Source organism: Dermacentor andersoni, chromosome 8 (genome assembly GCF_023375885.2).
Source record: "Dermacentor andersoni chromosome 8, qqDerAnde1_hic_scaffold, whole genome shotgun sequence".
Lineage (NCBI taxonomy): Eukaryota > Metazoa > Arthropoda > Arachnida > Ixodida > Ixodidae > Dermacentor > Dermacentor andersoni.
In genome coordinates, this window is record NC_092821.1 from 65,703,671 (window position 1) to 65,720,365 (window position 16,695).

At 43.9% G+C, this 16,695-nt stretch overlaps 1 protein-coding gene across 7 annotated transcripts in view; it reads left to right on the top strand.

The window, feature by feature from the left end:
- LOC129386809 (uncharacterized) overlaps window positions 1-16,695 on the top strand; it is a 119,453-nt gene that overhangs the window by 57,706 nt on the left and 45,052 nt on the right. The window contains exons 4-5 of one of the 7 annotated variants that reach the window (XM_072289728.1): window positions 10,680-11,234; window positions 12,677-12,845. The exons of 5 other annotated variants lie outside the window; for them this stretch is intronic. In XM_072289728.1, the coding sequence (XP_072145829.1) occupies window positions 10,680-11,234; window positions 12,677-12,714 (593 nt within the window). In that variant the 3' untranslated portion in view covers window positions 12,715-12,845. Of the gene's footprint in view, window positions 1-10,679; window positions 11,688-12,676; window positions 12,846-16,695 lie in introns of those variants that run through there. One more of the 7 variants, XM_055075053.2, reaches the window with a different exon arrangement.

A 16,695-nucleotide genomic window follows, 5' to 3' on the forward strand; every position in this document is an offset into this window, starting at 1 on the left:
TTTAGTATGCTTCACTGCAGTACATTGCTTAGGCTTCACCGCGAAATAATAGTGTATTGCGAGAAAGATAATCGTAAAAAGCCTAATTATGCAACGTTTCTTTTGTAGCTTGCTACACCGCAATACAGGGGTGTAAATAAGCATCGTGCAGTAAAGCATGCTAAGAATGGAAAGGGCACATAGGTTTTAAACTGTGCTCATTACTTTCAATTGTGACATAATTTGCAAGTGCATCTGTGCTCGTGGTAAGCTTCATTGACAATTTTTTTGTACATTACAAATTAATATTGCAATGAAGCTTACTAAAGCACATTCGCCATTATGGTACGTGTTATTCACCTTCAATGCAGGAGCACAATGCGGATTCTTGCCCCTGGACTGCACGTGCTCTTTGACAATTGATTCATTGTTCATATGCGCACTGGTACTTTACTCTAAACTGGAGGGCTCAAGTTGATATGAAAGCACAACTTTTATTAAGGGGACAAGATGTTGCCAAGATGGTTGCAGCACAGCTTTTTTTCTTTCTTCCAGGCACCTTTTCTACTTGAAGCTTCCATTGCAGTGTTTTGAACATCATTGAACCAGCACATAGTGTATATAAATATTGGACACTGATTGGGAACATCACCTAAGTTCATGCCTATATATAGTAAAAAGATGTAGCACGACCAGACAAAATAAAAGAAGGGGGTGGGCTGTAGCAATACTAAGTGTTAAATGGTGCTTTATCCTTTCCCTTCAGTTTTCTATTTTTGTGCTTTTTATGAATCCTCCGCAGTAACCATGCGAGTGCTGAGCTTGAGCTTGTTGGTTTCAAGTCTCATGGTTGTTACTAACAGAACAGTGTGATAAACGAACAAGGGCTTGGAGGCATCCATTCACCTTGCTTGCCTCATGGTGCCGCTTCATAAGCACCGTGAGCATCCAGGCCAACTAGGAAGGGAGGTTTGTTGCAATTGCTTCTGAACTTTATTGCCACCAAACCAACAGTGCTCTCATTGACAGCTTTTGGACAGTAGAATGCTTGCACCCAGCAAAGGCTTAAGAAGGAAGCATTCAGGATGTGCAAAATAGGCTTTTGAAGCTGGCAGCATTACTGAAGGGGCTTTGCCCATCTGCCCTCTTTATGGATACACAAAGATGATTTCCTCTTTAAGAGGGATTGTTTCAGAGGTCGTTACATGGCAACAGTGTTGGGTGTTTAGTAGCTTGTCTTTGCCCACTGTTAATAACCTGTTCCTTCTCCAGTGCCCCTGTGAAGTGCCTACTTTTTGGACACAATGTGCTCTCCACGCATTCATGCATTTTTAGCTTGTAAAGATGTCTATTACCCCTTGCCTCAAGCTGGTCTTTGCTGATGTCACCCAAGAAGGCGTTGGGGAGTATGGCAATGTACGCTTACAAAACACTGTCGATACCAGTGAAACTAAATTAATGGAGCTGCTGTTCTTTTTTTGTCCACTCCATCCTTGTTAGTTACAATGAGCAATGTCCGAACAGAAGGCATATGTAGTTCGTCGTGCATAGCCTGCGCACTAAGACTTGTTGGCATGTTAAGACCTTAGCACAGTGTTTATATGTAAAAACCTTCTGATGTGTTGATGACTTCCTTCTCTTTATTATACTTTGCCTGGTGGAGCCAGCAAGTGGGTCAACCAGATGTTCAACAAGCTTCCCTCTAGTTTTCCCAGAGTCTCCTTACCAGGGTGCTGCTCATAGATATCTGTTTTCTTGACCTTGCACTGCACTTCAACCATGGCCACACTTGCTAAACCTATAGCATGCGATCAAAAAAGTGCTATACATCATGTTGCTCCAAACTCGCAACATGTGCTACAAGGCCTTGAGGAACACCCTCATTTATTTACGCCCTCATCATACTGTATGAAGCTTCGCATAATAAGTGCGACAATTAACATCTGCTGGTTTTTCAGCGTTATTCCTGTCCAGCTTGCTGAAAGCTATCCTGAGTGTTTCAAAAAGCAAACGACCGCTGCTAGACAAGAAGTGCTTAAAACAAGGGTCGCTATAACCACATATGTCACACGAAATGAAGGCCACTGAGTATACAGGCGGTTTACTTCATATCTGACAAGCTTGGTTCTCCCTTTGCTAGTGAGTGAACTCAACTTGCCCCGAATACATGGCCTGTGACAAACTATGTGCCAGATGCTGTGTCCCCTGCAAAGCTGAAGATGTGTATGAAATCCCGACACCCTGCAGCGGCTTCTACACTGGGCAAACAGGCTACTATAAAAACGACTGCCTTTACTAATATGCTAATAACATGAAAACGGGCAGAAATTTGGCTATTCATTGGACCCAACTGCAGGTGCAAGCCACCCTTCCACCGGATGTGTATTGTTCACAGAAACTGGAGCTATAGAAATGCAGATAAAAACAATGATGGTTGAAAGTAGTAGAGCTGCACTATATTCTGCACAAGCAGTGCTATCTGCAGCGCTGGTACCTTATAGCCACAATTCATGGCTGGACCACCATGCAAAGGCACTATTCTTGAATTATTAACTTCTATTATATTTATGGTGGCCATAGATTGCAATTATATATCATCCACATTGTGTGCAATATGGTTAAATGTCAATTATGATAGCCATTCCTAATCTGAAATGCAACAAAAGAGCAAATATAGGCAACAAATTGCAATTCAAAGAGACAAAAGGCAACCAGTGCACAGGACAAGTAGTGACAGACTTCCTTTTATTGAAAAAGAAACGTGGCATGTGTCATGCCACCACTAGTGGGTAGCAATCTTTCAAGCTTGGGTGACAGAGGCAAAACTTAGCAAAATGCTACAATCACGCTGTAAAACGGCCTTGGACACAAAAAACCGACATCATATTGTACAGAATGAAAGGGCAAGACTTCATCTAAGAACAGTCTATGGCACCACATACTTGAAATGGTGTAAAAAATGTTGACATGCCCTACCCATAAAGAAAAAGCAACAAACACAGAAAACATGCCTTAAAATGCAATGTGCAGAGTCTGAAACCAAGAAAAAACAACCCGAAAAAGGTTTCGCTGAGTCTTTCAATGATTAAAATTGTCAAACTGTATCATCACTTCTTAGTGAACCTGCACAGCTGAAAAGGAAGGAAGGAAAGCTCAATAGCAGGGCTGCAGAAAATGTCACCGAATAAATATACTTTGCTTACCAACGATACCTGTGGTTTAGTTGTGGTCTGTATATAAACTAATTGTGTATGAACTTTTCTTGTTTAGAATGGCTGAGCGGATAGGGAAAAAATGACCATAAGAGCACCAGGTGTATGCATAGTCTACGCACAAAAAGCCACTGCTTTCTTACTTCTTTTTTCTCTGTATGACTATTCATCGGAGTATTTAGGTGCCTTATTAGCACTGCTAACATCCCACTGCAAAACACAAAATTGGGCAAGTTGTGGCATAAAGAAAATTGCAGTTTCACTCATAATGTGAAACAATGATGCAGTAGCTGGTGAAATATGCACAGGAAGCTTACTTCATGCAGTGTTTGCTGAAGTGTGTGAACACTTGCCAATGCAAGTCGGTAATCTCCTTAAAAAAGTTAAATAAGTAAGAGTCCTATTTATTTGTGGGAGTTGTGCCTCAGTGTTGAAGTGGAAAGACTCGGCTTTTCTTCCTCCTCTTTCATATCCGGACTTAGCCACTGATCTACACCGAAACAACCCTTCAGCTTCTTACTGCTGAATTCGTTTTGGTTTTCTCAAATCTATATTTGGGCTACGCATTGCTATGTCTCGCGCTTTGCTTGAGGAAAACAAGACACCAACAGCTCCATCCAGTAAATCTGAGAAGCCAAGCACTAGAAGAAGATTAATGAAGCAGCTGCACCCAATCATTGTCATCACATGCAAGAAGAAAACTTAACATAGGACTGCCTTCACAAGTGGGAAGGTGATGTGCAAGAACTTGAAGGTGTGGATGCCAGCTCTATATACAGTATGCAGACATTGAGCAGGTGCTAGCCAATCTAGGCACCTGTTGGCTAGATCACGCTCTCCGGGATCAGTATTCACCACGACTGTACCTTCAGCAGAGTGGCTGAAATGTAGAATTGTGGACTGCCACTCTTTTGATCGTATGTTTAAATCCTCGCAGCACAATGAGAACTTTATTTGCAATACTCTAGCAAGAAATTCGGGAATTCCAGTGACAACACCAGTAGACATCAGAACAACCAGGGGAGTTAGCCCATAGCAGCTATTGCTGTAAAAAATAAGACTGGCATAAGCACAAGAATTGAGATGGGCATACTACATGCCTTTGTTCTGGTAGTGGTCCACTACTTTGGTGCTACAGTTTATGATCTCCACTGTCACTGGACATAATAAGAGTTCTTAAATTATACAGTCGCGCACCAGCCGCCTCTCAGGTCACCTAAGTGGACATACTATGCTGGCTGATAACGGCCCCCTCCCAGTTCTAGTATGCTTCACCACGTAACTAAGCTGTACTGCGGCGAAGAAGCCGTAAATTTGTATTGAGTGAATAAACAAATGGTTTTTACAACAGTACAGAAATAAACGCGCACCATGCATCAGTCTACCACACGAAAGAGCGTCGCAACATACGGTAGCTGATTCACACAGGCCGTGTAGCCCACTTATCAGTCGTAAAGGGCATTATGGGTAATTCAAAATTTCAGACACGCATATGTGTTTATGTTTACGTTCGCACTCCTCGCGTAATAAGACTCCCAGAACTTCCACAATAGAAAGTAATTTACAACACACAAACGCAAAGACCACTATATGTCTCGTTTTCAACTCGGCCGTCATGCAAATGACATATAGCGCGGAAAAACGTGAACATGCTGTGTGTTAGCGTCGTAAACTTCATACTAGGCAAGGAGCTAGCACACCATAATCCCGCGACAGCCGTTAATGAGACCAAGACGGGAGCACATGTATGTGAACGCGCAAACCCTAAGCCACTCTGCTCCTCCGCCACCCCCGCTGCACGGCTGCACCACTCGTTTCAAGCACAGCACACCAAACACACATTCAGCGCTGAACAGTGGGCGGTCGACGCAGTTGCATTTACATGACTTGCAGCGAGCAGCACATCCCTCGATGTCCGTTAAGCAAAGTCGGACACGGCGACGCCACATCGCGGTTCGCAGAACTTCGCTGCCGAGGCGCTAGGCCACTTCGATATTTCAATTGTCACCACCGCCGGGTTCTCAAGAAAGCACGGGTCACACAACGCAGATTCTGTAGTGCCAGAGCTCACCGAGGCCAAAGCCGCATTGCCGCACCGCCACTACTCACGGCTTTCCGCCAAGTAACACAGAACCTACAACCAACACACAAGCAACGCACGCACGATTACATGAGCAATGTTGAACAACGCGCGGTCCAGAGAACGATCACGCCGAGGACGAACACGCCACGGCGTCGCTCGGCGCCAGCATCGCGCCTTCTCAAAAATCCCTAAACGATGCTGTCCTTAAGCACCTAGGATCAGGTCACGTGAGGGATTTTTGTACGACAATTAGACGCACGCGGCGATGTAGCAGTCCCTCGTGATGTCGGTGGGGTACGCTTCGTCCGGTGTGGCAAATCAAGGTCATCTGCTGCGGCTGGCCAAGCCGGGAGCCAAGAGACCTCCGGGATATCGCCAGCGCATCCGTTGTCGCGTGGTCGAGGGCCACACCAGAGCAAAACCTGCAGAACGAAAAGGCGTCGCAGGTAAGCGGCTGTTGTCATGGCTGTCGTGCCACCGAGCCCATTATTTAAATTGTTCTTATTTTTATTTAAATGATTAGTTAAATTATTTTTGACATTAGTGTTGCCAGTTTCAGACTTCCCGTGCAATTACTCGGATGTTCTTGCGAGAAATCCATAATACTGGTCGGTGATTCAGTCTGCTAATTTAACATTGAAAGGTGAAAGTCCCGACACAGACAAACTGTCCATGTGATGTAGGTCATCCTGTAACACGCCTTCCTAGGACTCTGGCAGCGCTTATGGTGATTGCACTACTGCCCTCCAGCTGACATTTCCTCATAATAAGCCATGTCAATTGTAGGGATGTTTGTGGGGATCAGTGTGAGTTTTCTTTAGACCCCCTCCTATGAATGTGAAGTTACCCTACTGGGTGTCAAATTTGATAGTTATTTGGAACATAACTGTTTTTGAAGAATAAAACAAAATTAGTTTTCTTCTGTAGGATCACTCCAATTTTTAATATAAACATATAGATACCGTAAGTCATCAAATAAAAAAAAGACAACATTTTTGTTTGCCATTCTGTTTGTTCGAAGGTTGTTTGCCAGGGCAGATAAACTACCTATGCAAGCAACTATTTGTATAGACAGCATTTGTTTTATCAAAATTACCGATACTTCAACGTTAAAGGACTTGTATAATGTGAAGAAGAAATCCTTGTGGGAATGCAAAAATAAAAAAAAGAAACAATAAAAATAGCCAATTGTATTTAGAGAGGTAGAGAAGGAGGTTTGCCTATATCAGGCTGGCTGCATTATTAGCATAGTTATTTTTCACAGAGTGGTCAATCCTAATACATTCATAGCGGCAAGATTGCACTGAATGTTCTCAAAACTTCTCCGAAGTCTGGTCCTACCATGCTTAAGTGCTTCCATGCTTTTCTAAGCCACTGAAGTGGTTTTTAGGCTCATCTTAGGCACCAGCGCTTCGTCACAGTCTATCGTAAGCACTGCGATGAAGGAGTGGGTTATTTTTAGTGTTTTGAATGAGTGACCACTTACTGCTTTCTCGTAGCTTGCCCAATGTAAAAACTGATTGCCCAATGTAAAAACTGATTATTATAGTTTGCAGTTGCTTTCACAACCTGCTCTGATCGTAAGGTTTACTGCTATAAAATGCATTTCTAGCTGCTCCAGTATGGCAAGTGCCAGTACCAACACAGTCCACAACACGTCGGAATAGCTGGTGAAACCCTATAGAATTAGCTAACTCGAGAGACTCAAGCTCACCAAGCCAGAAAATGACACTTTGAGAAGCCTGGGATACAGAGTAGAAGAACAAACAAAGACAAGACAGGCAAGGAAGGAATATCGTTGCAGATATGAAACAACATCAAAGTCACGGCACTAGCGTGCAATGTGGATACAGAGTATCCCCCGGGAAGAAAAACGGCAAGAATCAAGACGTTTAACAAGGTGTACGAAGACAACGGGGATGTCGGTTATGTGGATGCCGAACCACACAGAGGAATGGAGGTGCACGCTGTCAGTGATGAAGGGCAGAGGAGAGCAGCTTGAGGCCCCCTCAGATGCCACCTGGGACATGCACTCAACCAAAGAGACAGCAGTCACCCTCTTGGCTGCAGGGGAAAGGAGAAAATAGTGGTGCTGACGGATGCAAGAAACAGCTTAAACCAGGCAAATAATTAGCCATGATGCAGTAAGATATTACTTACTAAGTTTTGGGCATTCCTTTGTGTACCAGATAAGAAGCATCGATCTATGCTATGTACTGGATAACCCCGATACAGAAAACAAGTTTGTAACAGCCCAGTTAATGTTTACAACAACAATGCGGGGCCTTAAAGGGTTTTCTTCTTCTATCATTAATTGCTGCAGAAATGTACATCCCAGGAGCATGTGTTCTCACAGGTTATACACATACACAGGGTGTCTACCAACTGTGAAAACCGGGAATTCTCAGGGATTTTGAGTAGTCTGGAAAAAGTCAGGGAAAACTCAGAGAATTTGGGCCTCTGTCAGGGAAAATTAGCTGAGATATTATTGAAAGGTTCGCAAGTCGCGGTAATGCTAGCTCGAGTAACAGACAGAAATCGTAATGAATCGTCTTTGACGGCATGTCGTCTTCCGGAGGAGTTGCCAGTGTACAGTCGATGACCGACTTTCCGGTTTCCCGATAATTTGAATGGCTTTGCGGCACCGCCACGTACCCCATAGAGTCAATGTATCAGAACGTCTGAAATTTCGGACGCAAGAACTCTTCGCCGTCCCATTTTCCGGACGTTTTGCCGTGACCGCAGGTCCGAAACGGAATTAATCAAAGCCACCACCGCTGCCATATTGATTACCTCGCTGCCTCGAACCAGCGCTCTCGCACGCAGATCCGCTGGCAGCCTAGCTGCTTTGACGTTCGCTATGAAGCTTCATGCCGTTGTGTTCCGTGTTTTTTATTGAAAGAATTCGTTGCTGTCAGCAACGGCACGGACTCCGCCTTTTTGATCCTCGCGATTGGCTTAGAAGCTTGGAAAGCACGGTGTGTTGCATAATGCTGGTTCCCGAAAGTCAGCTTCGCCTTCATACAGAAGTGTTACTTGGTGAAGCATACGCACGTGTATTGCAGTGAAGCATAACAAGCGTGGGTAGGGGCTATTGCCACGGGACACAGTATGCATTTCTTAATTATACACGCGTACACCCGCTATTTCCTGTCGCAGTACGAGCACCGATATACCTAATACGTGTACCGACAAGCCTTCAGAGCGTTTTCGAATGTGCCTGTGGCGGTTTAAGCCCTTAAGGGCAATAAATGACAGGCATTTATTTTTTCAAACTGGCCGATTTTTCTGCCGTTATGGCGGCCCCTAGGGAGTTCGAAAAATCGGACGTAGACTGTGCAACTGACCAAGAAGACGCTTCAAATGGTCCGTGGGGTGAACGAGTGGCGGAAGGAGGACAAGAACAGAAAGGACCTATGCATTGATGAATGAACGGGAAACGAAGTGTGTCCCCGCTTCTTTCAAGGAGCTTGAGCTCAAAAACCACAATGTTGTCTTACGCCGAGAGGCAGGTGTTCCTGATCCAGACCAAGATAAACTCTTTAAAGCGATGAACGCAACACTGAGGTGTTGTTCGGGGGCTAAGAGTATGTCAGGAGAGTTGAGGTCGACACACCAGCGATTGAGAGAGAATCTCACTTCTGACAAAGTTCGGACCTCATACCATCGAGCTTGCTATCATTTGATAGAAATAGCTCATATTCGAAAATATTTGCTTCTGTATGCATCTCCTTTTTATTCGTATTTGAGAATGTCCGACAAGATTTGATATTTTTTTCGAATATATTTTATTTGCTGTGCATTTTACTAACCCCTCCCTTCTGTTCTCTTTTTGAATAACACGAACACTCCTCTTTAGTATTCAGAGTGGATTAAGTCGTCTTTTAAAAATTTTTTCATATGCTTATTAGAGAGTGACAGCATCGGGCAATATGGTTTCAGCCTGTCTTGACATAACACATAGTTCTGCATCACTAAGGGAATTTTGCAAAGGCACTCAGGGAAAACCTGGAAAACTCAGGGAATTTGGAAATGTCAACTTGGTAGACACCCTGATACAAAAATAGCATCTTTAGTAAATGCATATAACCGTGTTCTCCGCAAATAAAGATGACAATGTTGTGGTTTGTATATTTAACCCTTTTCCTCCCCCCAATGCATTCACTTGTACTTCTTGGTTCTGTTCTCAGTGGAGGTTTAGGAGTCCTCTGGGACCAATGTGTTTCTACGTGTTCTTTACAAAGGGGCACAATATTTGCAAGGATGAAGAATCTGACATCTCTGTGATGTGTAAAGTCAAACGTGTCTAAATGTCAAACATGTTTACATCAAATTATTCCTTATATCGAACCATTTCTTAAAACGCTGTTACAACTAGAAATTATTGCAAAAGATATGGTTACATAGAACAAATATGGCCACTACTGATGTACTGAATTTCAAGAAGCATAATAATGCCCCAGAAGTTCGCTTTCATGCGCGGTGGCCGGCGGTCTTCCAACACCACCAAAAATGGTTTAGCCCATCTGCGCAGCTCTACTGCCACAGTGAGATAGATAGGGTCAAAGTAGCTCACTTTTTTTCCACACAACCAAGCCGAGGGTTGGCACTTCCCTACAAAAAGTTATACAGGCCTGCACTGCTATGCTCCCTTCCACAGCTATTGTGGTCGTTTCGTTATGTTGTTTTTGCGCGTTTTCTTCATTGTTGCATGACGTCTAGGCAAAGTGGCAGAGTCTGCTGCTGACTGTGAAGGTAGAAATTATCGAGTTGAGGGCAGAGAGAAGGAAAATCTGACATTGCTGCAGCATCTGGGCAAACATTAAGAAGGAAATGATTCAAAACTTATTCTGTGCCGCCTTTTTCCATCATCCCTGTGACCGTTGTTGAAAGTGTTCGAACAAATGCAATGGCTACTACATCTAAAGTAGAAGGTCAGGCTGGCACAATTCTGCCAGCTATTAAAGAGTGTTTAGCTCCCCTACAAACCACCTATAAAATCCTACAAGAAGGTCCCATGCCATTTCTCGACCTTTGACTGTCTCGTTCAGTAGGGCATACTTGCTTATTGAGGATGGCAGAGCAAGCTGGGTCAAAGCATTTTCACACTTTTCTCTAAGAGCTGTAGAAACCTACAAAAGCTTTGAAACACCCCACATTCTGTTACTGTAATTTTTTGGCTTTCCAAAAAATAATTTTTATTGGTGGACTTCACAGACAGGGTCATGAAGCATTCAGATGCAGAAATATTGGCTAAATTAAGAAGGGCCATAAGGAGTTCTTTGTTTAATCATACTTGAAATCACTCTCAAGATTCCAGAAATAAAAAAAGCAAAACTTGTAATTAAATTTAGCATCTCTGTTCTTTGGCATTTCACAACTTTTACTTACTTTTATTTTTGCAGCATCGAGGCTTTCTATTCCTCTGTCAACTGCCAGATGTGACAACTTGAAGCAAGGACGCCTCCACCAACGTCAATTATATGGCTGTGAGACTGATGAACTGACTCGCCTGGAAACACATGCCAGCGTCCATACTGGCAAGAAGCCATTTCAGTGTCCTTCATGCTCTCTGAGTTTCTCACAACAGGCCCACCTGAAAGAGCACCTGCACTCCCACATAGGCGAGGAGCCATATCAGTGTCCTTCATGCTCTCGGAGTTTCTCAGTTGAGAGCAGCCTTAAGAAACACCTGCGCACCCACATACAGGAGAAGCTATTTCAGTGCCCTTCATGCTCACGGAGCTTCTCAGAAAAGGGCAACCTTAAGAAACACCTGCGCGTCCACACAGGTGAGAAACCATATCAGTGCCCTTCATGTTCTCGGAGCTTCTCAGTAGAGTGCAACCTTAAGAGACACCTGCGCACCCACACACAGGAGAAGCCATTCCAGTGCCCTTCATGCTCTCGGAGCTTCTCAGAAAAGGGCAACCTTAAGAAACACCTGCGCGTCCACACAGGTGAGAAGCCATATCAGTGTCCTTCATGCTCGAAGAGCTTCTCATCTAAGGGCAGGCTTACGACGCACCTACGCACCCACACAGGTGAGAAGCCATTTCAATGCCCTTCATGCCTTCAGAGCTTCTCAGAAAAGAGCAGCATAAAAGCCCACCTGCGCACCCACACAGGCGAGAAGCCTTATCAGTGCACTTCATGCTTTCGGAGTTTCACGCGAAAAAACCGACTGAACGAACACCTGCGCACCCACACAGGCGAGAAGCCATATCAGTGCACTTCATGCTTTCGGAGTTTCGCGCGAAAGAAACGCCTGAACGAACACGTGCGCACCCACACAGAGGAGAAGCCATTTCAGTACCCTTAATGCTCTCGGAGCTTCTCAGAAAGGTGCAGCCTTATGAGACAGCTGCGCACCCACACAGGCGAGAAGCCATATCAGTACCCTTCATGCTCACGGAGCTTCTCAGAAAAAGCCAAGCTTATGAGCCACCGGCGCCCTCACACAGATGAGAAGCCATATCAGAGCCCTTTATGCTCTCGGAGCTTCTCAGAAAAGGACAAGCTTATGAAACACCTGCGCATCCACACAGGTGAGAAGCCATATCAGTGCCCTTCATACTCTCGGAGATTATCAGAAGGCAACCTTATGAGACACCTGCGCATCCACGCAGAGGAAAAGCTATTTCAGTGCCCTTCATGCTCTCGGAGCTTCTCAGAAAAGGCCATCCTTATGAAACACCTGCACACCCACACAGACAAGAAGCCATTTCAGTGCCCTTCATGCCTTCAGAGCTTCTCGTTGAAGACTTGCATGAAGGTACAACAGTGCATTCATACAGGTGACCGACCATACATGCTCCAAGTCTTACGCACTTTCATCACTTGAGCAGACATAAGAGAGCACAGCGTTATGATATTGTAGGGTAGATCAACAACCACGTTGAACTAGAATCCAAATTACAAATTTACAGACGTGTAGCATGTTGCATAGTGTTCTGCATCAGGTAGCACAAATGTCTCGATGTGCTCTTAAAGGAGTCCTGGGAAACTTTTTCAAGTTGCCGTACTTGCTCTAGATCTTTTGTCAGCATGTCAGAAAGAATAGAGCAGAATAAATTGAGAATTGTCCCACACAAAACCGTTATAGCCGAGAAAATATGTAAAAAGTTAAACCTTGATATAATGAAGACGGTAAAATCAGCAAGGTTTGTTATATTGTGGCTTTTCATTATCCGAAAAGTAATCCACGTTCAATCCTTTCTCAAACAATACTGTTCGCATGCCCCTACGAACTATGTATCTTCATTAATAATTATTATTACACTACAGATATCTGATTGATCTGATTCTAAGCTCTTCGCATGCCTTTCTTTTGTCCCAGTATTCTCTTTTGGTACATGTGAACTTGTTCTTTTAGGCCAATGCATGTTTTTGTTGCATCTAGGTTCCGGTTTACGTGGTTCATCCTGGAGATTCTTTTGATCTTACTCTATTCACGCCTGTTTGGTTTTTTTTTTTTGCAACTGGGTTCTTAAGAGCAATTCATTGTTCAATAAGCTTTCCACTGGTTGTTTTATCAGAGCACCAAATAAAACCCTTTGTTTAACGAGTCATCATTGTGTGTTTGTATTTTAATACTTGAAAGAGAGCATGCAATATAGAGATGTTAGTATTTTAGTCTTTCAGGGGCTTCAAGAGAAGTTGAGTGACGGCAGTTGGAACTCAAATATTAGCACAAAAGGCACTTATTATAACTAATATACACAATCAATTTACGTCTTAAGTCAAACGTCAGGTGCCCCATGCCTAATTCATTCCTACATTTTATTTCAAGAAATGTATCAGCATTCGTGTAACCACTGGTGAGACATAAATCTGCAGAAATATTTATATAAAATGTACATTTCAAATCGAGCATACAGAGACACTTGCACTGTATCATATGTTTATGTGCAGAAGGCAAGAAATTGGGCCAAACGTGTTTTTTGACATTTGTAAAAATTCTTTACGAATTGCAGTTGTGCCACTCTCTCGTGAGGAATCTCCCCACCAACAACATTGTTCACAGGGCATGTTCTCAAAATAATAAATTCAAGAAGTGTTTTTGTTTTGATTAAGTTAGTGTGAATATTTGATGCTTCGAATGGGCACTTCGTAAACACATATTTTCCAGTAGCCTTCAACCACTTTAAGCATTATGTGTGTAACCCCGTTCACACCCGTGGCCATAGCATAGGCTTAAAATGTGATCATGTGATTGATAGAGGGTGTATACATTGCTAAGCGAGCTACACTTTCCTGGCTATACCGGGATTGTTTGCACTTGCTATGTGCGGGCAAATTCCTGATTTGTCCTTTATACTCTAGTTGTGCTTTTAGTAAACAGTGCTTCATAATATGCCGGGGAACAACAGGAACTTGCCAATCGTATCAACAGCCGGATGTGCACATTGTTTTATAATATTTTGATAATAGCTGTTCATTTCTTGAAAACTATTTGAAACATATTCTACATTTGACTTGTTTCGCTTCTGACACTATTCCATCTGCATTCCACTTAATCTTCCTAATTAATTTTTCACACCACTAGTTTAGATGTATATTCGGAAACAACGTATCGACATATAATAGGTAAACACGCGAGGCAATATCTTTCTTTCTGGCAAGTTCCGCTCCTAAGGATTACCTCCACATCCACTAAGCCATTTTGGTGACATGTACTCCTTCATGCTTTGGCACTTTACGGCCACGTGGAGAGGCACCTGTGCCAACATATGACTATTTCAGCGCAGGTTCTTTCAAAGTTTCTTTGTAACTGTGAACCAAAATAGCATTTACCTATCCAAACAGTTCAGCCATGTAGGTTTCTTTGTATTACGTAAAGTCTGAACTGGGAATATGTATGTATGTACAGCATGCTGCATGACATTCTTTTGTGCAAGCGTTACTGTACGCTCAGATATCTTGAGCTGCCGAGGTAACTCATAGCATGTTTCAGCATAATGTGACAAACTATTTCATTGTCTTTTAACAATGTACTGAAACAATTGAAAACATTGATATTACCTGACACATGATACATCAGCATACCAAAGTCAAGTAGGGTACCATTTATGTAGGCACATATTGTGGAAATAAATATATTATTAATTAACAAGTTTTTTAGTTATATTGCAATATAGTTTAGACCAGGTGAGCTGAAGCTCCTATGTACACTAAATACTCTTTAGAGATAAGTTGTGAAATACTCTTTAGAGATAAGTTGCGCCCGTTTTTCTGTGGCGCGACTCTATCGAGCCACCATTGACTCCTTCCAATTTAATTAAGGACCCTTTCGTGTGATTTCATGTTCAGAGAAAACCTTGAATATTGACATTCACTGCAGAGACAGTGTCATTCGATTACATAAAACCAACCTATCTTGAACATTAACTCTTCATTCCTTCAGCCATTCACACCTAAGCCTCCGGCTTTCTACAAGGGATCCTTTTTAGCGACCATCCATCACTAAGCAGTGCCTCGCCGTGGGTGTCAGTGCCCCTTGCTCCAGAAGTCCAGTGTGTCTCGCTGTGGGAGTCATTGCCCCCTGCTGTTGTAACCGGAGTGGCTGCCCGACAGGGACGCCACCACAGCCACACGGAAAACCTACTTTTACTCTTGAATAAAACCAGTCGACTCTTCAATCTCAAGCTGTCCAAACATCCTTGCCTCAGCTGAACTGAGCTCTCAACAATGTTGTCAGGCAATCAGCAGCATGCATTGGGCATCTGAGGCGTACGCCAGTAATCGCTTCATTTGACCTGTAGGCATCTTAAGGTGACTGCTGGCCATAGACTCGTTTTGGTCCTCTTCCTTCAATAGCAGCTTCAGGATTTTCGCACAGCACAGATGAGGGAGAGAGAGTTGAGAAGAAAAGCAGAGTATAAAAATAGCATCGCGCAGTATAGCAACGCGGCACTATGCTGCGCGAAATGAAATGTTAGGATCGGGTCGATCGTAGCATGAGAGAAGGAGCGGCGCGCACGCGAGCGCGCGTGAGGCATGGGGGTCAGGCGAGGGAGGAGGAGCGTTCTCTAGCGGATGCTAGGGTGTCTCGATGTCCTCCTTTTCCGCCGCTCCGTACAAGATGGAGACAACCGCGGCGTCTACTACTGCGTTAGCCATGCGAATCGCGGACCCCGCAGAAGACGCCTTTTGTCGACGCCGTAGGTACGCGTTGCCGGCACTCGTGTGTCGGTATATTTTTTATTGTTAGTGTTTAGTTACTTCAAGTCGTACGTTCTCCTAGTTAGTATATTTTTTTGCGTTTTTTCGAAAATATATGAACGAGGTTCTACTGTATCTACATTTTTTACTGTGTGCGATTTGCATTGAGCTGCGAGACAAAGGAAAGCGGAACACCTCCTCGGTGTCCGTCGTCGCGGTAGTTTGATCATGCGGGGGCCCTGTAACGTTAAACTATTCCAATAAGTTTTTATTCCAATCTCCTGACGTAAAATTTGCGTAACCGCCGACGCAGGCATCGGGCGGTCACCCGCAGGGTTGTCTGAACTGACAAATCAAACGCTCTCCTCGTAGTACATAGGAGGTCACATTTGGTTGCTTGAAAAACGAATAACATTGCCTACACTGAGCGGCTTGTCTTATCTAACTGGCTGACAAGAGGCGAGGAGCACGCATAAGTGGAGAGGGATTCGATGGGGCCGAGCCACTGCACTGAAAATCGATAATCGCATGAAGAGGGTGTTGCTGCCGTTTCTGATTGGTCCGCTTTCCCTTAGTTTACGGTGGCTCGTCGACAATCGGGGCGGCATCCAACGGAAGCTTTTGAATGACGGTAAAACGGATCTTCAGCAAAGAGTTGGCAGAACGAAGTCGTAAACGTGCCTAAAGTGCTCGAAAACGTTACACAGTGACGCAAAAAGTATTATTGTACGCAATTAAACCCATTCTCTCCGGCAGATGCGAATAGTCAGTGCCTGAGCGATCGGCGGCAGCCATCTTTTATTCCTTTTGGAACGGAACAGCCTGCGGCTATTCAGAGAAAAATTCAGTTTTGTTCGGCATATTAATGCATCTTTAACGCGTACACGTCACTTTGACGCGGTGAGTTTTCGCGGTTTTGTGACGTCGCGTGGCAGGCAGGTGAAGTGGTTGCAGCCCGAAAACTTTTGACCAATAGCCGAGATCTAATGGCGAAAAGGCGTCGAATCAGACATAACTATTTTTCTTTTGTTCTTTGCAGTCATGCATAATCAGTGTGTTCACATCATATCAGATGGGGAGTTACCGCGGTTTTCGTGACGTTGCGTATTACACAGGCGAAGTGGGGGTGGTTAAAGAAAGTTGTTGGCCAGTGACGGAGGGATGATTGCAGAATTTGAATAGAAATGTTTGGAATAGCTTTATGTTATAGTGCCCCAGGACACCAGTTAAGCGCAGCACTGGGCAAAACTAAGTACA